This window comes from Canis lupus, chromosome 21 (genome assembly GCF_011100685.1).
Source record: "Canis lupus familiaris isolate Mischka breed German Shepherd chromosome 21, alternate assembly UU_Cfam_GSD_1.0, whole genome shotgun sequence".
Classification (NCBI taxonomy): domain Eukaryota; kingdom Metazoa; phylum Chordata; class Mammalia; order Carnivora; family Canidae; genus Canis; species Canis lupus.
In genome coordinates this window covers 805,501-827,148 of record NC_049242.1, presented here as the reverse complement: position 1 = coordinate 827,148, position 21,648 = coordinate 805,501, and the positions used below count along the sequence as shown (strand labels likewise).

At 35.9% G+C, this 21,648-nt stretch overlaps 1 protein-coding gene across 7 annotated transcripts in view; it reads left to right on the top strand.

The window, feature by feature from the left end:
- Nucleotides 1–21,648, top strand: part of ARHGAP42 (Rho GTPase activating protein 42) — a 287,856-nt gene that overhangs the window by 143,149 nt on the left and 123,059 nt on the right. For 6 of the 7 annotated variants that reach the window (XM_038568209.1, XM_038568212.1, XM_038568210.1 and 3 more), the window contains one exon: nucleotides 3,556–3,627. The exons of the other annotated variant lie outside the window; for it this stretch is intronic. In XM_038568209.1, the coding sequence (XP_038424137.1) occupies nucleotides 3,556–3,627 (72 nt within the window). The remainder of the gene's footprint in view (nucleotides 1–3,555; nucleotides 3,628–21,648) is intronic. 7 annotated transcript variants of the gene reach the window in all.

Below are 21,648 nucleotides of genomic sequence, written 5' to 3'. Positions count from 1 at the left end.
AAAATCAAGAACATATATATATCTTTCTTCTGCACTGCATGCTTTTCCTACATATCAGACTTAGTCCTACCCCCTTGCCTTTATTTATGGTGTTCCTTGTTTCTAGAATATTTTTGTCTCTTCAGTGTATCCAGTTCACATTCACCCTCCAAATACTTCCTTGACTCATTTAGTTCTCAAGGATCTTTACTGTTGCTAAAATTCTGATGTATTTATTTATGAGTAGTTCTCAATATCATGTAAAACTAATTGATTTTGTCTTTCAGTTTTTCGAAAAACTTTAGCAGTGTTTTAAGGGCATCAAATATTTGTTGAATGAATAAAATTTTCCTCTCTTCTCAAGTAGACATTAAATTTCTGGAAGGTTTAGTTCATGTCTTAATTTTTTCCTTTTCTCATAGATTTCCACAATGTGCTTGACATATACATAAATACCTAGTGATTGATTGGACATGGGAGAGTCCAGGCTGTCTTCCTTTCAGGACTTTTATGGGAAAATACCTTCTCATAATGTGCATATAGATACACTTTAACTGAAGGGTAATACTGTAGATTCAGATACAGAAATGTATCAGTAGGTAAATACAGAATGAGATTATCTATGTCATTTTGGAGATATTAAAAGGTATAAATTTTGAGCGCTTAACTATATGTAAGGCACTGAACTAAATGTTTTGCATTCATTATCTTAGTCCTTAGAACAAGTTAAGTTGGGGGGGCAGTGGTACAGCGGGCACTCAGAATGATTAAACAGCAGCTTGTTCAAAAGGCTCCAGTTTAAACCCAGGTATTCTTGGTTTTAAATATATGTACTTGTGTTGTATATTGCATATCATCTTACTCAGCGTCATTGTTGGAGTTTTCTATTTGAGAAATATCTCCCTTTTTAAATTCATTAAATTTAAATATATTAGATCGTGCTTATTTCCAGCATAACATAAACATTCAATAAATGTTAGCCTTTATTGTTACCATTTTTCCAAATTACACATAAGTGTAATTTGTAATTCTTCCTCCTCCTCCCTCCTCCTTCCTCCTCCTTCCAGCATAACATAAACATTCAATATGTGTTAGCCTTTATTGTTACCATTTTTCCAAATTACACATAAGTTCATGACACTGTCTTCCTCCTAAGTGAAGGCAGAATCAGGTATTTATTACCTCTGTAAAATCTGGATGTGAGTGTGTTTATGTATTTGGAATTTCATGAGAGCAAAGATTTAGTGTGTGAGAATTAAAAGTGAACTACTTTGCTACTTTCCACTCATCTCTCTCTAGAAAGATGCCTACATAGTACATCAGGAGAGATGCCTGTCTGAGCTCACAAAGGGAATCAGTGATGGATGTCAGAGGTATCTAAAGTTGGTTGTTGATGTCTTAGAAGAGATTTTGAGTATTGATCTACTTTATATGTCTTATTTATTTATTTATTTATTTATTTATTTATTTATGATAGTCACACAGAGAGAGAGAGAGAGGCAGAGACACAGGCAGAGGGAGAAGCAGGCTCCGTGCACCGGGAGCCCGACTGGGATTCGATCCCGGGTCTCCAGGATCATGCCCTGGGCCAAAGGCAGGCGCCAAACCGCTGCGCCACCCAGGGATCCCTACTTTATATGTCTTTATACAAAGATTTTAAGTTTTCTTTTCAAGATCCGTCATATTTTTCTGGGAATTAGAGAATGATAATCGTGGAAGGCACTAACACTCTAGTTTTCATTTTTGGGTTTACTATCTTTGTACACTTAGATATGGAATTTGAGAAATACAACTTAACTAGCCATTAGAAACGACAAATACCCACCATTTGCTTCAACGTGGATGGAACTGGAGGGTATTATGCTGAGTGAAGTAAGTCAATCGGAGAAGGACAAACAGTGTATGTTCTCATTCATTTGGGGAATATAAATAATAGTGAAAGGGAATAGAAGGGAAGGGAGAAGAAATGGGTAGGAAATATCAGAAAGGGAGACAGAACATAAAGACTCCTAACTCTGGGAAACGAACTAGGGGTGGTGGAAGGGGAGGAGGGCGGGGGGTGGGGGTGAATGGGTGTTGGGCACTGAGGGGGGCACTTGATGGGATGAGCACTGGGTGTTATTCTGTATGTTGGCAAATTGAACACCAATAAAAAATTTATTATTAAAAAAAACTTAACTAGAGAACAATAAGTTCAGTGAAACTAAGTGAAAGTAAAACATTTTCATTGAAATTTTAGAATTTTGATATAATTTTAGACTTATGGCAAAGTCAGAAGATGATATAAGAAACTCATATATTCTTTAACCTATTATAAAGTAATTATATATTTTAAAAATAGAGTTTTCTCTTCATCTTAGCATTTGCTAATTATATAATGGATCATATTATCACAGTAGTAAATTATAAATTTTGTTAACTATAAATATCCATTCATCTTTATTGAGATATCATGGGCATATAGTACTGTGTTAAGTTTAAAGTGTGTGGGTTGACTTGATACACGTATGTATTTCCAAATGATTACCATCACGGCCTTAGCTAACACTTCCATCCTGTCACATAATTACTATTTTTTTGTGTGAGAACATTAAGAGTCTGTGTTTAATTTGAATGCTTTTTAAAGGTTTCTTCTGTTGAAGATTACCTCCCACCATATTGTTTTTCTTAGAAATGTCTGTTTCTTGCATTTAGTCTCTGGCTCCCACACCGAAAACTCCTTCTTCACAATATTCTTACAGATCCAGAGAAAAATATTTATCTGTTTTAAAGTGTAAGTAAATCACAGTTTGGAGTTTGGAGCTAATATGCTGTTCACTGAAATGAAATCAGGTACTATTTTAGTAGGTTTGGAAATATATGAACATTCAGGCAAATTCCAAGTGTAAGAAATCTGATTAAATAGAAAAAAATGAGCCTTATTGTATTTTGCAGCTGTAGAATAACATTCTAGTGGCAAATAGAAGACCTTTATATGGGATCCCTGGGTGGCGCAGCGGTTTGGCGCCTGCCTTTGGCCTGGGGTGTGATCCTGGAGACCCAGGATCGAGTCCCACGTCAGGCTTCCTGGTGCACAGAGCCTGCTTCTCCCTCTGCCTATGTCTCTGCCTCTCTCTCTCTCTCTCTCAATCTCTCTCTCTCTCTCTGTGTGACTATCATAAATAAATTTAAAAATAAATTTAAAAAAATTATTAAAAAAAGACCTTTATATTGTTCAATTTTAAACCGATGTTAAACTGACTGCATTAAACCAATATAATTAAAGGTGTTTGGAAATTTAATATCTGTGCTATTTCTTAGTTGAAACTTAAAATATGAAAGTAAATATTCAGATGAGGATCTCAACATATGTATTTGTTTTTTATTATTCACATTATTGTTGGGAATAAGTGAAATAATTTGTGAAAACAACTTTGCAACGTAGAAAATACTATACAACATATAAGATATTTTTATTTCATTTATAGAAGCTATCAAGAGAACAAAAACTGTTTAAGTAAGTTGAATAAAGGAGCTGGTTTTTTAATATTGCATGAAATTATACAGAAGTTAATGTATTTGCATTTTTAATTTCAGATTCAAAACGCAAATGATGTATTAATTGCTCCACTTGAGAAATTTCGCAAAGAGCAGATAGGTGCAGCAAAAGTAAGTGTTACATTTTATTATTCAGATATTCTCCTGATAATTAAAGATGACATACTTTCAGATGTTACATTTTTGAAATTAGAGTGACCTTTTAAAAAATTTTTTACATCATTCTTAACTTTTGTACAAAGCCTGTTACAAAGACTGGAATTCTTTTATAAACACAAAGGATATTCTTGTACTGCATAGAGAAAGTCAGCATTTATAAGTGAGTTCCTTCCATACCAACAGTTGTAGGAATTTAACTATTTTAAACAGAATGAAATTAAGGTAAAATTGAGGAGCTTTTTTCCTAACCATATAAAATAAAAATTAGGTATAGGGTATACTTAAAACTCAGGCAGTAATTTTAAAAGAACTTTTATTATTTTTTGTATTTTTTCATTATTCATAAAAATGTGTTTGTGAGGGGCACCTGGGTGGTGCTGTTGTTGGTTAAGCATTCCACTCTTGGTTTCAGCTCAGGTTGTGATTTCAGGGTCCTAAGATCAAACCCTGGATTGGGCTCCGTGCTCAGCATGGAATCTGTTTGGGAATCTCTCTCCCTCTCCCTTTGCTCCTCCCACTCATGCTCCCTCTCTTTCAAATAAATAAATAAATCTTTTAAAAAAAATGTGTTCGCGAAAAAACTTTTGACATGTTTCTCAAGCCTTTGCATTAGTGCTTAATTGATTACAGACCAATTAAAATTTCCCTGAGCCTAACAATTTCTGAAATTTACTTGCATCTTCTCTCTTGGGTCTATACTTTACCTGCTCAACATTATATAAGGACATAAAATTTAGGGTTTCCAAAACAGAAATCACCATCTCCCATCCTTCCTCCATCTTTTTTTGGTTTTGGTTTTCCATTTAGTCAATGACATACCCCTTCCCCATTGGAGCAATGTTGTCTGTTCTACTGCAGAATTATTTTTTCTCCTTTCCTCCTTCCCTTCCCCTGAAATAATGAAATAGCTTACTAGTTAGTTTCCACACCTTCATCCTAATTTGTTAACATATTTTTGCTGTCTTCATCATTCTTCAGTGATGAAATTTTCGGTGGTTCTCCTTGAGAGACAGTTTAATTCTAGTAATGAAAGCTTTCCACAGTGTGCCCATTTGCTGTATTTCAATATCTCTCCCTCCTCAGGCACAATTGTCTACCAATCTCTATATACCCTGACTGTGTCTGTGGCTTTACCCAAATTTGTCTCTCCCTAGAATATTTTTTACCCTTTGCTTTGTTGAAGTCCTGTTAACCCTCCATGGCTTCATTCATATCCCAGCATCAGAAAGAAGCTTTCTTTATATGGGCTTTTCCTCATCTTATGTGTTCCCCTTCCAGAATTGATTATCTTTCTTACAGAATCAAGTAATTTTTTTGCTTATTTCCTATAAAAAGCTACCACAGTCTGTCTTGAATTAGTTTTATGTACATATCTCTATAAATTATAAGCTATTATCAAGTTAGAGAGTAAACCAGAACCATTTTTATGTTAATTATTTAAGCAAACATTTATCAATATCATAGTTGGCCCACTTTTGGTAACCATGGTGTTCGATAAGATTAAGGGATACAATTGTAAACAAGACAGACTTGCCTGCTGCCATTGTGTCCCTTATTATCTTTTGTGGAAAGCAGACACCAGAGTAATTACAAATGCACTGAGGATTGTGATGCACGAGTAAAGAGTGCTTTGTGAGAGTATAATTAATAAAATTGACTTTGTCCAGAGACCCAGGAAATGCATTCTGGAGGAAGTATTGGTTAAACAGAGAACTAAATGATAAATAGCTAGAAACAGGACTTTAGGGGCAGGAAGGGAAGAACTTTTCGTATTCCCAAAGAGGGAACAGAGGGGTATGAATAAAGGCCATAAAGGAGGAAAGAGCCTAGCATTTTAGAAGTAGAAGGTCCACAATGTTAGGAGTAAAGAGAATGATAGAGACAGAGGGCATGTACACAGTTTTATTAATGGTCCATAGTTTTTTGCTTCTTATTCTAAGGGTACTGACAATCCAAAGAAAAGTCAAAGCTGGAGGAGTGATAATTGCATTTTATTTTATTTTGTTTTGTTTTTTATATTTGCATTTTAAAACTTGCAGGCCATGCAAGAATCCGAGAGGATAAGACTACTGTGGGAAAACCAGTTTGAGGGCTACTGGATAATGACTTTAGATTCAGAAAGTGATAGTGGCTATGGAAACAAAGGCATATATTTTAGAGGTAAAATGGGAAACGTAGGAAATGGGTTATATACTGTGAAGTGAGGGACAGGACAATTCAAGGATTACTCTTAGGATTCTAGGTTGGGTAACTGGGTGAGTTTCGGAGCCACTTACTGAGATACACAACTTTACAGTTAAAGGCAAAAATGATGAGTTTGGCTTTTAGACATAATGGATTTGAGGTTCCTCTAAGACATCCAAGTGGAGATACTGAGTTGGCATGTGTATCAGATCTGAATTAGAAATACACATTTGGGAGTTATTGTACTCTAGGTGATAATTAAAATCATGGGGTAAGATTAGATTCTTTCTGGGAAAGAATAGAATGAGAGGAGGACCGAGGTCTAAATAATCTGAGAACTTAATATTTGAGGTTTTGGGAGAGAAAAATAGGACAAGTGAAGAGGTTGAGAAGGGCAGAAGAAGGAAGAAAATAAGAATGTTTAGTGTGCTCAGAGCAAGGATGGGTTTGTTTCAAGGATAATAGTAGCTAATCCTCATTGACATGGATATTGTAGGGATTTTCACTGAACTGCTACATCTGTGAATTAACTAAGTTCTCACAGGCAACACGTGAGGTGACTGTAGGTGTTTACCTGCTCTTAACAGTGATTCACCTCATTGTATCCATGAGGTGACCTCAACAGATCACAGAGCTAGGAAGTCAAACTATGTATCTGAAATTAAGCCATTCCACTTTAGAGCCTCAATTTATAATGTTTCACTTCCGTGATATTTTTGTAAAATTAAAGAGCTTTGCAGGGCGCCTGGGTGGCTCAGTTGGTTAAGCGTCCAACTCTTGGCTGCGGCTCATGTCATTTTCTCAAGGTCCTGGGATTGAGCTCTGCCTGGGGGCTCCACGCTCAGTTGGAAGTCAGCTTCAGGATTCTTTTTCCGTCCGCCCCTCCTCCTGCTCCCTGCTTATGCTCTCTCTCTTTCTCTCTCTCTCTCAAATAAATAAAAATCTTTTAAAAAAATCAAAGAGTTCTGTGAAAAATTCTTTAGTACAAAATATTGCAAATTTCCGGTCCAACTAAAATATAATAGATTTCAGTTGTGTATGAATTATTCTTTCTTAAAGATTTAAATTAGCTATAGTTAAAATAACATGAATAATTGCACCCATTTTATTTTGTTATTTTTTATTTTTATTTTCATTTAATTATTATTATTTTATTTTTTAAATATCTCAGTTGCTGGGCCTGTCAGCTGAGAGCACACACAGTATACTGTTATGCCTTTGCCTAGTCATTGGGAGAGGTATTTTAAACTTGCTGTTAAATGAGTTCAAATGAAATATTGAACCTAAACATCATTGCACTTGCCTTTTAGTTGGGGTGATTCTGTGTACTGACGCTCTTAGTACTAAATTGTTTGTAAGCTGCTAAGTAATCCTTGTTCAGTAGTCTCTAAAAACCAGGCATTTTTTTTCTGAAATATATGTAGAGGTCAGTTTATTTTTGGTATTGCAGAAATGTCATTAGAAATAAAAATATTTGAAGGTGTTTATTTTTTCTGTTGCTTTATTCCCTGTTCTACCAGTGTATATTCTTGGTAAATAGAGTTAAGTCTACAAATGACACTCTGCTGCTTTTTACAATCTGTACAGTAGAGGTTTCCAGCAAGTGTGTTTAGGCTGATGACCATGGAAGGCAGGAGTGTCAGTAGACTCTTTGATTGCAGTCAGTGATCACCTCAGCTTGGGCCCAGTGGAAAATAACTTCACATCACAACCTATTTAACTGAAGTGGACAGTCAGTGGACCACAAACATTTCTCTTGTAGTTTGCTCTATGGACATTGAGACACCTGATACTTTGCTGTGTGAGGTACAGTTGTGGGGAACAAGCACCATTGAGACCCATTAGAAAAGATTAGTGATGTGGGTTGCTGAGCTGAAGGATAGAGAAGATGGTTCCTATTTTTTGAATAGCTAAAATTATCTATATACAGTTGTAAAAGTGTATTTATTTAGAGGTTCTTAGTGTGCTGGTAGATGCAGAATGGGATTGTTTGCGGGTTTGACATATAACAGGTGTCAGAGTATAGAACTGAATGTTTGGTTTCTTTAATTTGTATCCTGTTACAGGGACACCTGGGTGTCTCAGTGGTTGAGCATATGCCTTTGGCTCAGGTCATGATCCCAGGGTCCTGGGATTGACTCCCCCATTCGGGCTCCCCACAGGGAGCCTGCTTCTCCCTCTGCCTATGTCTCTGTCTCTCTCTGTGTATCTCTTATGAATAAATAAAAAAAATAAAAATAAAAACTTTGTATCCTGTTACACTGTTGGCTTCAATTCTAGAAATGAGCAGAGCGTAGGTATCCAGAATGATTAATGCAAACTAAAATTTCACATTAGAAATATATCCAGAGCAGCATTATAATAGAGCAAAATGGATTATAACTTGTTTTTACACTTCTTGTATAAATTGACGACTATATTTGATTGCATTCAAAATCTCTCCTTGCCCCTGGAGAGAATCCATTTTAAGTCCTATCTATACCTATTATGACAAACTGGCTAACTCTAAAATATAAGTAGAACTCTGAGTTCTTACTCAAAGACAAATACATTAGGAGAAATAATGTAGACATACATACATACCAGCCTCTTACATATTTTAAGAGAAGGAATTAACTTTCAGGAGACCAAGGACCCATTTTCCACGTGTAAACAGACTGAGCAGCTAGTTATTGGTACAGTGAGGATTAGAACTTAATTCCTCAGACCAATATTTTTTTGAGTCCTCCACTACTGTTCTTTAATATACTCAATTGTGTAATATTTTATTTTCCTTACCTTTAGCAAACAAATGATTCCATGCGAAATGTATATTGATTATAAAAATGTTTCAAGTATGCCCACTTTGTTTATGTTTCAAACTTGCCCACTTTGAATCAAGCCTAGTTAAATGTATTTTGTTTGATTTTTAATTTTCCTCAGCACACAGTAGGCACTTAATACTGACTTAGTTCAATAGAGATAAGAGACTTAAGAAATACTGCCCATAAAAGACATTTCCATTTCTATGGGAAATATCTTTCAAGACTAGTTTTCATTTTTCAGTAGACCTTAAAAGAAATCATATGAATATTGTTCTATGGTTTTGATAGAAAAATAAACAAGATAATATTAGTCATTTCATAATAGGACTTGATTTTCCTTATATTGTTTTCATGTTGAAGACTGTAATGGAACCTGATGATTCTTTTTCTTTGTTTTCTCCATAGTAAAGTTTGGCTCTGTCTCTGAGCATTTATTATTTTTAAACCTGTCTTACACATGTAATTAATTTTAGCATATAGTGTCTAAAATCTTTGGAGAATTGTAATTAATTTGTTATAGTCTTGGATTTCTATCATGTGAAAAATAGCTTTAATTTGTTGTCTAAAATATACAAATGTCATAGGGAATCTACAAGGATTACAGATGCTTTACTTATTCCAAATTATAAAGTTTTTTCCACTTGACTGAGTAATCTAATTTAATGGGTAATAGTTTGGACTCCTAATAGGAACAATCTAAAAAAATGTGATTTGTAGCATCTGAGTGTAGATTTATAGATTACTTTACTTTTCCTCCAGTTATCAACAAGTTCTCCAGAGGATTGTCAGGATTGGTTTTTTATGTGCTGCTGATGGTTGCTGAGCTGAGTCTGTTTCCTAAACAGATATCCTCTGGGGCTGAATTTTCAGGGCAAATTATAAACCATTTGGTAGTTGTTTTAAAATTACTTGTAATTCTCTTGATTGTACTTTCTGTCATTAGAACCTATTATATGGAGTTTGAGAATTGTTTATTTTTGTTATTTGGTCATCTTGTTTTTTAAATGACAAAAATAATAATTGCCCTTCATACTAGGTAACCAAGTACTACTTTACTTGAAACTCATTTAATCCTCACATCCAGCACATTAGATAGGAAAACTGTTACACACATTTTATAAATGAAGAAGCTGAGATGCAGAGAAGATAAGTAAATGGGCTGAGGTCTTGTACTTAGTAAGGAGTACATTCATTTTTTAAATAGAGATGATATAAAAACTATTCAGTTCTTTAGTAGCACCACTACATATTTGGTACTCAAGAAATATAAACTAATTCTTTTATTCTTAAGGAAGGAAAATTGGCTGGTTAGCTCTTTTGGAGAGCAGGCTAGTGTCTTATAGTTTACCAGCAAGTTCTACAGAGTCATATAAACTTGAGATCAGGGATCCCTGGGTGGCGCAGCGGTTTAGCGCCTGCCTTTGGCCCAGGGCACGATCCTGGAGACCCAAGATCAAATCCCACATCGGGCTCCCGGTGCATGGAGCCTGCTTCTCCCTCTGCCTAGGTCTCTGCCTCTCTCTCTCTCTCTGTGTGACTATCATAAATAAATAAAAATTTAAAAAAAAAAAGATTTAAACTTGAGATCAAGACCTGACACATAATACTCATAGGAACTGTGAACTTGGGTAAGTTAATTACTTTTTTTGCCTTTCCCCATCTGAAAAAAAAAAAAAAAAAACCAGACAATCATAAGACCATCTTCATAGGATTAATGTGATAACATAATTTGACATTTCACATAAATTTCTTCACATAATTTCTTCTACATAGTAAGTGCTAAGATGTTAATTCTTCTTATAGCTATTAATTAGTATTCATGTTATATACTTTCTGTTAGTATTAAAGTACTGCAGTAAAAAGATCATTCTTCATGTAGTTTAATTTGTCTTATTTTGTTTTCTAGGCAGAGACAAATCAGTATGGATATGTTGACTATTAAATGCGGTTCACAAGGTTACTAAGCAAGAGGGCCTTATCTGGACATTACTTATAATTAATAACATTGTAAAATTTGTGAAGCACTATTACTTACAACAGCCCTACAAAGTAGGAAGTTAGGAAGTATCGTTTTCCATAGGACTAACCTGATATCCAGAAAGATCAAGTAGGATTGCCAACAGCCCAGAGGTACGCATGGACTTTAGCTGGGGACTCAAGTCTAAGCTTTCTGCTATCTAATTCAATAATTTGGGCAACATACGATATCTGCCTTTATCATGGGGATGTAAATACATTTTTTCGGTAGTTTATAGTGTGTTTTCATCAATCTTACAACATCTTGTGTGGTATTAGCTCTAATTGACCCCATTGCCACCAACTAGAAAAACAAACCAGATCACATCCTGTGGAGATGGGTGAGTCAGTAGTTGTCTCTTTACTTGACAAGTGATGCCATTTAGTGTCTGTACACGTTTCAGAAACTGTTGCGGCATCATGCATTTCAGAGCTTGCTGGTCTACTATAAAAGCTGAGCCTCCCATAATAAGAATTGTGCATAGGGACATAACCTAAAGGCTGTACAACTCAATCAATATATATTTATTACATCATTATATGTTAAATGTATATGTGTGTTTACATACATACAGAGATCATTATAACTTCATTAAGTAGCTGTCAGTATGCTCAGACAGGAGGATAAACTCTCATGTTATAATTTAATTATAATAAATTGAAGATAAGATTATCACTTTCTTTCCTCCTGATTATCCTTACGTTCATTCCTAAAGACTGATACCTAGGAAACGTCTTAAGCATCCTCCCTAATTGAATTTTTACAAAAGATCCCTATCCTAATTTTTAAAAGATTGATTGTTTCATTGACTTGAGAGAGAGAGTGAGCAAGCATGGGAGGGGTGCAGAAGGAGAAGAGAGAGGAAAAGAATATCAAGTGGACTCCCTGGTGAGTGTGGAGCCCAATGCAGTGCTTGATCTCAGGACCCTGAGACCATGCCCTGAGCTGAAATCAAGAGCCAGATGCTTAAACAACTGAGCCACCCAGGTGCGCCCCCCAACCCGCCTTTACGCAAAATTTTTAGGTCAGATATATAGCTTATTAAATTTTAACACAATTTACAAGAGCCTTACATTAACAGTAATTGATGAAATGTAGTAGAGCCTCCCAATATCATTGTTAAAATTGACACTGAGAGTTCTAGAGAGTGAAACCTTGTTATTCAATAGAACTTTTTTCAACCTTCTTGGGTAAGAATCAAGCCTGTTTCTATGTAATGAAGTCTTCTCTGTAGCAAATCCAATTACTTAAATTTAACCTGGTAGATGGAAAAATTCCAAATAATAAAAATTTTCTTTTTTTAAAAGATTTATTTATTCATTCATTCATTCATTCATTCATTCATGAGAGAGAGAGGCAGAGACACAAGCAGAGGGAGAAGCAGGCTCCATGCAGGGAGCCCGATGTGGGACTCGATCCTGGGTCTCCAGGTTCACGCCCTGGGCTGAAGACAGGAGCGAAACCGCCAAGCCACTGGGGCTGCCCTAATAAAAATTTTCTAGGCCTCGTGCTTTCAGTAGAGACAACAGTGGGGTTGAGAAGCTCCAGTTGGAGCATCTCCCTGAGGAAATGTCCCCTGTGTACTTTACATCTTCTCCAGAAAACAAGCTGGTTTCTTGGGTTCAGTTTAGTCAGAGTTTTTATCTATAGATACATTCTTTTCCTCTACCACATCTGTTGGCTGCCCTATTCCAGAAGAATTTGCTCCATGAGATTTTATGTTTCTAATTGCTAACACATTGATATTTTTACTTATACCTTTTTCATGATCCTTGCCATTCCAGTTGTCCTTCAGGTGGTTGGGAAATTATCAGTGATTTTTTTCCCCAAATTTAAATAGTCAGAAATATTCTGAAACATTTAGGAATTTTCATACTGATTTCTGTGGAAAACAACACAATCAAATTGCAAAACATTTTATTTCACACTTGTATTTTAGAATTCAAAGCAAGTTGTCAAATACCAACAAGAGTATGTTTTAAGCATCAGGAATAGATGGGTTTGTAGTACACATCATTTGATGTTTACTGGGGACCTCTGATAAAATGACTACCCTCTGTGAGTAATACCATCCTTTGTTTAATTTTATACTATAACAGTTGCTTGCTTATTGGGAAAATACACCCAAGTGTCAAAGCTTATTTTTGGGGTGATCTAGGAAAGAAGAAAGAGGAAGGATTTTTCAAATAATTTTTATAGAATACTGATTTTTGTACCTTATAATCTATACTTTAGAGTTGTTGCAAATGAATTATGTCAGCATTTAAATTTTAATGGTGTCTTATTGAGCTATTTTTATTGCCCTCACCTATATTTTATGTGTATCAAATTGGAATTAAAACTTTATAATACACATTGAAGTAATTGGAAACTCTCTAAGGACTGTCAACCAGTGTGACTTGGTATTTAGGAGATTTTGATAGAATTAAAAGTATGATGAACTTAAGGCTACTTTCCCTACAAAATTAATTAAACCTTTTGTTATATCTGAAATACAGAAAATTTTCATATCTAGTCCAGCAAAAAAAAAAAACAAAACAAAACAATCAACAAAACATGTACTTACTATCCATTGTCAAAATTGCCAGACTCAGTATTAGGAAGCATCTGCATTTGCTGAACATTCCTGTTATATATAGTTATTCGTAATAGAACATTGTTTCAATTTACCAAACTCTTGTTTTCTGTAAACAGCTTCAGTCTTTAAATATTCTTGTTAAAATTTAGCAGTGAAAACTGAACTTGAAGCCCCAAAGGGTGTCTGGTTACCACCACATTTAAAAACATACATATCAGTAGTGACCTATAAAATTATTTAACTTTTCATTGTTCACGTCACACTGTTTATTCAGATCAAAATAAAATCGCAGCAGCAATGATTCCATACTTGCTTAGTAAACTGTGGGCTTGACGGTGAGACTTTTGCTATGTATCAGTTACTTCATTCCAAAGTAATGAGATATTTTGGTGTCTATATTCTATCATATAATAACAGGTTCTCCTCTACTACTTAATCCTCCTTGCCTGTCTCTGAGTTATTAGGAAGTTGATTAGCATGCCATCATCCATCTTGAGTCATTGATACAAAAACATTCAACTAGACAGTGTTAATCTGCTTTGTGAAGCATGGTGTGAAGTCTAGGGACACAAAAATAAAATATGATACTTGCCTTCATGGAGCTAACAGTACAGTGAAAGAAACCACAGAGAAACATATAATTATGATGAAATGGAATTAATGTTATATCTGAAATACATGCATAGTATTTACAAGCACAGTGGAAAGAATGGGTCACTCTTTTAACCGATCAGAGGTTGGCAAAAACTTTTGTGATATTCTGGCATCAGCAGGTGCAGTGTAATGGCTAAAAGAAACTTTCCAGTTAGTGCAAAGGATAAGCAGCATCTCAGACAGAAAAAGTCATAATGGTGTAAAAAAATGGTGATGTGGCTTAAAAACTTCATATATTCCAGTGTGATTAGAGCTGTTGCTTTTAGCCACTCTCCCCCCAACATGAACCACATTAAGAAATGTATTTTACATTATGATTCAGTGAATACATGTGCTAACATACTTCTGTTACCACATATGATATAATCTGGTATTTTCATTTGTATTCTACTCTATTTCATTCAAACAAGTGTTGTACGTAACTCATGAAACTGGTTGTAAAACCTACGAGTGTCATAACTCATGATACCAATAAATATTGGGCCATAGCTTAGCATGCAAATATAAATGGAAGGTGAAGGCGAATTAGTGAAAAATGAGGCAGAAAATATTCAGTTGAGGAAAAATAATGGAGAGTTTTGTGCTGCCACTAAGAAGCGTTTTGTTTTTTTGTTTTTGGGTTTTTTTTTGTTGTTGTTGTTATATTGATCATACACATCAGATGTATTCTTGGCAGCTCACATATATTTATTTCATCTTTACAACAACTCTATGAGGTTGGGGCTACTATTTTCATCCTCTTCTTACCAATGTTATTTGTTAGGAATTAGGCATCTGGTAAATGACAAAGCACAAGGATTTAACCCAGGCAATCTGTGTCTAAGACACATGCTCCTAACCTTGATACTTTATTCATATGGCAGATATAATACTCATGTGGGCAGAGTCTTTGTATTTTAAGATGACTTAGGAGCATCGTGAAAGGCTAAAGTCTGAGAAACCAGCAATCAGCCAATAATTCATCAATATTTGCATTAGAATGTTTTTGAAATGTTTTCTACCAGCAGGAGATGCAGCCATTTCTGTGTACCTGCCAGCCACACAGGCGTGGTAACCAGAAAACCACACCAGCAGGATGCAAACCTCAGGCCTGTGTTGTATAAAGCACCTTTACTCTAAACTCCCACCCACTCCCTCCAGCAAACCACAAACCTCTAGAATAATCTTCCTCACTTCCCAAGTAGTTCAAAGATAAGACTCTTTGTTAAGCCCTGCAGTTTCCTTAGGCCACTGCTTTTTTTAAAAAAGATTTTATTTATTGACTGATAGAGCGAGCACACTCACAAGTTGCGGGAGGAACAGAGGGAGAGGGAGAAAGAATCTCAAGCAAACTCTGTGCTGAGTGGGAGCCCAAAGTAGGGCTGGATCTCATGACCCTACCATCATGACCTGAGCCTGAGCCAAAATCTAGAGTTGGATGCCTAACCAACGGAGCCACCCAGGTGTCCCTAGGCCACTGCTTTTCTTATTCTCTGCTTTGATACAGCAGCTCCTGCCATTGTAATGCTTTTCTTCTCAGTCAGTATATTTCTTCAGTCTACCACACTTTTCCTCTTTAAAACTTATTTCTGTCCTTTCCTTTGGGTATGAGAGGCTGATGTTCCCATCTGTGAATTCAGCTGTTACCAAATTCCCAGAGGAATCATGGCACAGGAGAGAGTGAGCCCGCCATCCTGTGTGATGGTTTTAGCAGTTACTGTGTACCAGCACCAGTGCAGAGGAACTGTCTCATTAAGGGACCCAGGTGACTCCATTTTCTTTTACCTCAGGATGAGTTTTCCACTCTGAAGAGTTTAAGGTTGTCCTTTGTTTCCTTTTCTGAATTGAAAATGTAAATTTCTGTTTTAAGGCCCAAGATTAGCAAATTATATGCTAAATTTGGCTTGCCACCTGTTTTTGTGTGGCCCTTGAACTATGAATATGGGTGTTTTTTACATTTTAAAGTTCAAAAAAATTAAAAGAACAGCATTTTATGACATGAAAATTATGTGAAATCAGATATCAGTGCCCATAAATGAAGTTTTATTAGAAGACAGCATTGCCCATTTGTAGTTCTATGATGGTTCTCACTCTGCAGCCACAGAATTGAGTAGCATGAGGACCACAAAGCATAAAATACTACTATCTGGCCCCTTACAGGAGAAATTTTGCAATGCCTAGTCTAAGTCCTGAAACAAATTTCACTTTTAACTCTCTAGTCTTTTAGGTCTTCTTGCAGATTTGGGCCTTCCCTGGTTTCAAACTTAACAAAGTGAGTTTGATGACTTGCCTTCCTAGATTAGAAAACCACAGAATCTATTGTAAGATAAAACTGGGTGTGACTTTGAACAGGTTAGTGACTAAAAGTCATAAACATAAACACCAAGATTTTTTATTTCAAGCATATATATCTTCCTGGGAATCTTTTATCTTTGATGCCAAATAAATATGCCCAGTTTAGAGCTATGGTTTTTTGCATATAGCAATTGAGGAAAAGATGAAGAATCCTTTTTACCTCTGAATCAATATATTTAGTTAAGAGATGGCTAAGTAAAAACCATTTTACAATTGCTTGCTTTGTTGAGATTTCAAATCACAACTGAAACTGCTAAATACATGGACTGTCCTCCTCCCAGCAGTGTTATTTTAAGTAAGAAGGAGGTAGATGTCATCATAGATTTAAATCTCTTTTGTTTGTGTGCACCATTTTTACAACTATACAAAAGCAGCCATTAATAATGGAAAGAAATTTTATTTTGGTGTTTTGGGATTGTACCATAAGGTGACTCTTGGTAACCAAAATTGTTGAAAATTGTGAATATGTTTGTCAAGACTCAGCACTAGATAACAAGTATGTCTGCAACTGGACACATACAGTGCGAGAAATAAGGTAAGGTCTACCATTTTTATTCACACTATTAAGCAGCTTACATTGACTTTATCAATAGGTTTTGCTTAATACAGACAGCTTCTTTTTCTTCTGCTTTTAGAGTAGATTTTGTGCCTTTCTCTACTGTACCCAGTCAGTAGAAATATGAAGCCAAACCGAATGCTCTCCAGAGACCATGCAGCCCACACTTGCCTTGAGAGCCTGCTGATTTACTGACTCCAAGTTGGAGGGATGACCTCTACAATTACTGTAGAAACCCAGTGAGAAGTGAAGTGAGCTCACTGTAGAAAGATTTCAAGCATTGAAAAAACTTGCCTTATTTGGTAAATGTGGTTAACTGGTCCCAGCTGGTAATGCTGGTGAGCTCATTGTGAGAGGCATTGTCTCTTTAAGCCAAATTCTTGATTTTTTTTTAATCCATTAGAATTAGAGTGCTAAGTAGTATTTGTTTAATTTTTCTTGATGTACAGTGGACTAAAATCTGAAAGAACAGTATTACCTTTTGAAAATTAAGCTCAAATGCATTGATACTTTGAACATTTTCTGTATGTATTTTCTGATCCATTATGTTGTTTACTTAGCCTTTGGGAAATTTTAGTTTTAATTTATTTCTGAAAGAATAATACTCCTTTGGGAAATAAATTCCTATGTACTGTGGGGCTTTACTATGCTTTAATATTGATATAAGACTATTCTATATACTAGAATTTTAGGATGGAATCTCTTACTTACATTTTCTTTAATTACCAAGTAGCATTTAATGTTTGGAAAAGAAAGACTGTAGCTTCTCATGGCTTCCCCTTAAAGTTCCTCATTCAGGTTTGTTTGTACTCTGAGTTTGGCTTCTCAGCAAGTACTTTGTTTTGGAGTAAAAAGCACAAATTTTGAGTCAAAGAGACCTTGGTTTCGACTCCTGGCTGTGTCATATGTGAACTTGATGACTTCAGGACAGTTACTTAACTTTCATGCCAGTTAAAGGTGATACCTATTCTTCCCAGGGTTTGTAAGAGTTAATATATGTGTGGAGGTGCCTAGTACAAAATTGATGCTTAAAAACTGTGAATTCCCATTCATTCTAATTCCACAGTGGACTAATTGCAGCTTTTCCTTAGCCTCATTTTTAAACTCTTTTGGATAATATTTATAGAACCTGGCTGAGATTCTCTGCCCTGTCATCAGTTTTCCATGTGCTAGCAAGAGAAACAGTGTTCTCCATATCCTTATCATTCCAAATGTAATTTAGCAGCACGAACTAGGATTTTATTAGAAATGCAGAATCTTCGGTCCCACTCTAGACTTAACTAAATTACTATCTTCATTTTCACAAGATCTCTAGTTGATTCAAGTGTGCAGTGAAGCTTGAAAAGCACTGCTCTGTATCACGTCATTGGGCTCTTCAGCTCTAAAGTGTGGCCTTCTCTATGTTGGAGATTATCCCTGGGTATGAAATATTTGAATGACTTCAGAGAGAAGTGACCCAGGAGAGGAATGTAAAAGAAATAATACTTCCCCCTTCCGTGCTTACCTGTCAATTCTGTGCATTATATGAGCTTCTCTCACTGTACCACCATCCACTCTCACTAGATTATAATTGTAAACTTCTTCAGAGAAAGATATTTTTTTCTTTTACCTTTTGAGTAAAGATAGTGCTCATTGGCGTTGCTGTGGGTTTCTTCTTGGGGCACAAGATCACAGGCTAGTATCACCATTCCTTGTTGGCCGATTCCCATCTTCCGTTCTTCATTTCCTATCTACTTTGCCACGTATATGTAACAGGCTTTGAACTAGTGAATTCTGGTTGGTTTTAACTCCTTTCCTCCTACTGGCTATACTATAATAGGCTCTTCGTTCCTTCTTTTCTAAACTGTTGATAATGATCCCTCCCTCCTTTCTTCTGACTTCTTTATACATCCTTCAGATCTCCTTCATCATTTACAATTTCCTTTTTTGTCTTCATTTGGGTTTTGGGGTTAAAAGTCTTTGGCAGAAAGATTAAATCTACAATAAAAATTTGGGGGGCTCAGATTACAAGATCTGTTAGCCTGGGATCTGTGGGTTTTATCAGTCAATGAACCCTTGTTCTGCTCAGGACACAGCCTTTGAACTTGGCTCTGATTTATCTTTCTACATGTCTATCTTCATCTCTTGACTGAGCTCTTAGAAAGATTCTGTATTCATTTTGATATCCCCAGTGCCTGGCACAGAGTAACCCAGTATAAATATTGGTATCGATCTATCATGTCTGTTTGCTCATTGATAGCAAAATTCCAAAGACTGAAGTTGGATGCTTGATTTAGGAAACTGCATAAAGAAGAGTATTAATAAAAACAGTAAGACCAGAAAAAGGGACAGGTTTAATAATTGGGGTCTAGAAGAACTGTGGTAGGAGTCTTTGTGGGGTGCTTGAATAACCCCCAGACATGAGTATGGTTCTCAGGCTGCCATATATTTTTTAGAAATAATATCTGGGATAGTTTATCATGTCTGGACAATTTTGATGCTAGTAATAATACATATGACAACAATCTGTGTAGTTAGTTTCTCACCCTTAAAATTCATTTTATGAGCAATGCTAACCTTAAGCATAATTAGAATGAGAATTCAGAGAGTGGATATTTCTCCTACTTTGATCTCATTCACTTGTACCATGTGGTCATGCCATGTATGTGGTCTTCCCCATATATCCTCTTTATAGGATATAATGTACAGTTGTTTAGTATCTTGATCATAACATAAAACTTACCAATCTGGGATTGGTATCATTTGGTTTTCTTTAGTTACTGTAAATTGTTCAAGTTGTCATTTCAGCAAAATTTATTACAGTAGTAATTAAAACTTCTTTTAAAAGCAGTAAAGTTTATATTGTTGATGGTGGTGGTCTTATATAAACCACATCAGTCCTTTTGCTCTATTGTCCCAAAATCCAATCCACGGTCTTGGGTAGCATTCTTTGAATCTGTTGTATTTATTTTCAAGTTCAGCTTCATTTAATAGCTAGGAAGTTATTTTTGTAAATAATCTTATAAGCCTAATAAACTTAAAAATGTTGAAAGGAATCATATGCTACTAGCTAGCAGATTGGTCCAAATATGTCACATAGAAGCCAAAATGGAATTATTTAATGATGAAGTCACAAAAATGAAAATGTGATTGGTGAAACAAAACAGAGCTATAGCACTTTGCCCACTACTTAATTCAGATTCTGTCTCCTTTCCTACCTCTCTCAGTTTCTTGTCTGTTATGACTTTACTATAGGGAAATTTATCATTCATATTTCAGGATATTTCTAAATCCTTCCTAGGCATACTCCACTGGCCAGAACTAATAACCAGACAAAAGAATTTCTGGATTCAGGAGAGATGTGGAGTTTTCTTAGGGTACAAAGAGAGCTGAATTCTACTAGAAGGCCACACCCTAGTAGGAATGCTAAAAGCAGTGAATCTTGCAAATGCTAAAGTGGGTAGACAGCCTGGGTGACTGTACAGCAGTGGAAAATTGGAAATCTTTAGATTGCATGTTATTTGGGTAAGTGTCCTTGTAGGTTCAAATCCAGCTCCCTGTCTGGTCCTCCTGACCATGAGCCTGAGATATAGTGCACGGTGGCTTGTCTTAGAAAATACTTCCTTCTTCCCTGGGTATGTGGCAGATGCCCAGTTGCCATATTAGATCTGGCAGCCCCCAAAGATGACCTCATCTATATATGAGGTAGAATTTATTAAATAATGGAGTTGGGATATTCACCCTGATTGACTCCAAAGACTCCCTCCTCTTCTGTTATGCCCTGTGCTACTAGCTTGAGGAAAATAACCATTTTCCCTTCATGCTTGACAGGGCATAAATCAAGGTAAACAGTCCAGAGATTTAGTCCTCTGATTGCATCAACTCAGTTGCAGCCAGAGACTTTAGGGAACCAAATGTCTTGATTATGTTACATTGAATTGATTTCATGTAGAGTCTTATAGAATCTTTAATGACAAGAAATCAGGTAGTTGATTCCTCTGAGGCATATGAGATAAATGAAAACAGATAGTACTCTAGTGACATGTATTTTTTTACACATCACCAAGCAGTTAATTCTGATACTACCTGGAGAATAGTGTGAGATCCTATAAGCTAAACATTTAGTCCTATACACCGTCCCCCCACTTCCTACTTTCAGATGCCAGTCACAAGTCCCACCTATACTTATGACCTACTGGCTATAGATTGGAGCTGCTCATGACTCCTACTTTGGGTTTGACTAATGAGCAGATCACAGAACTTAGAAAAACAGTTTACTTACTAGACCACCAGTTTATTATAAAAAGATTTAACTCAGGAGGAGTCAAATGGAAGAGAGATATTGGGCAAGAAATGTGGGAAGGGGAGTGGAGCTTCCATACTCTTCCAGCACCTGCATGTCTTCACCAGTATGGAAGCTCTCCAAACTTCATCTTTGGGTGGTTTTTTGGAGGCTTCATTACTTAGGCATAATTGATTAAATCATTGGCCATTGGTGATTTAATTTAGTCTCCAGGCCCTTTCTTCTCCCTGTAGGTTATGGTAGGACAAAGGGTAGGACTGAAAATTTCAATCCTATAATCACATGGATGTCTCCACTGACAACCAGCTCTCATCCTTAGGGGCTTTGCAAAAGTTGCCTTATTAATGTAAATTCAGGTATGGCTGAAGTGGTCTTATTATAAATATCAAGACATATTTAGCATTTTTAAGAAATTTCAGAATAGTTTTAGGAGCTCTGTGCCAGAAAGGGAGATGGGAGACCAAATATGGAAGTCAGTATCACTACTCTCAACCCCCACAAAAGGAAGCATTATCAAAAACATGGCTTAATTGTAATTCCAAGAAAATGTTTCTTTTTTTTAAA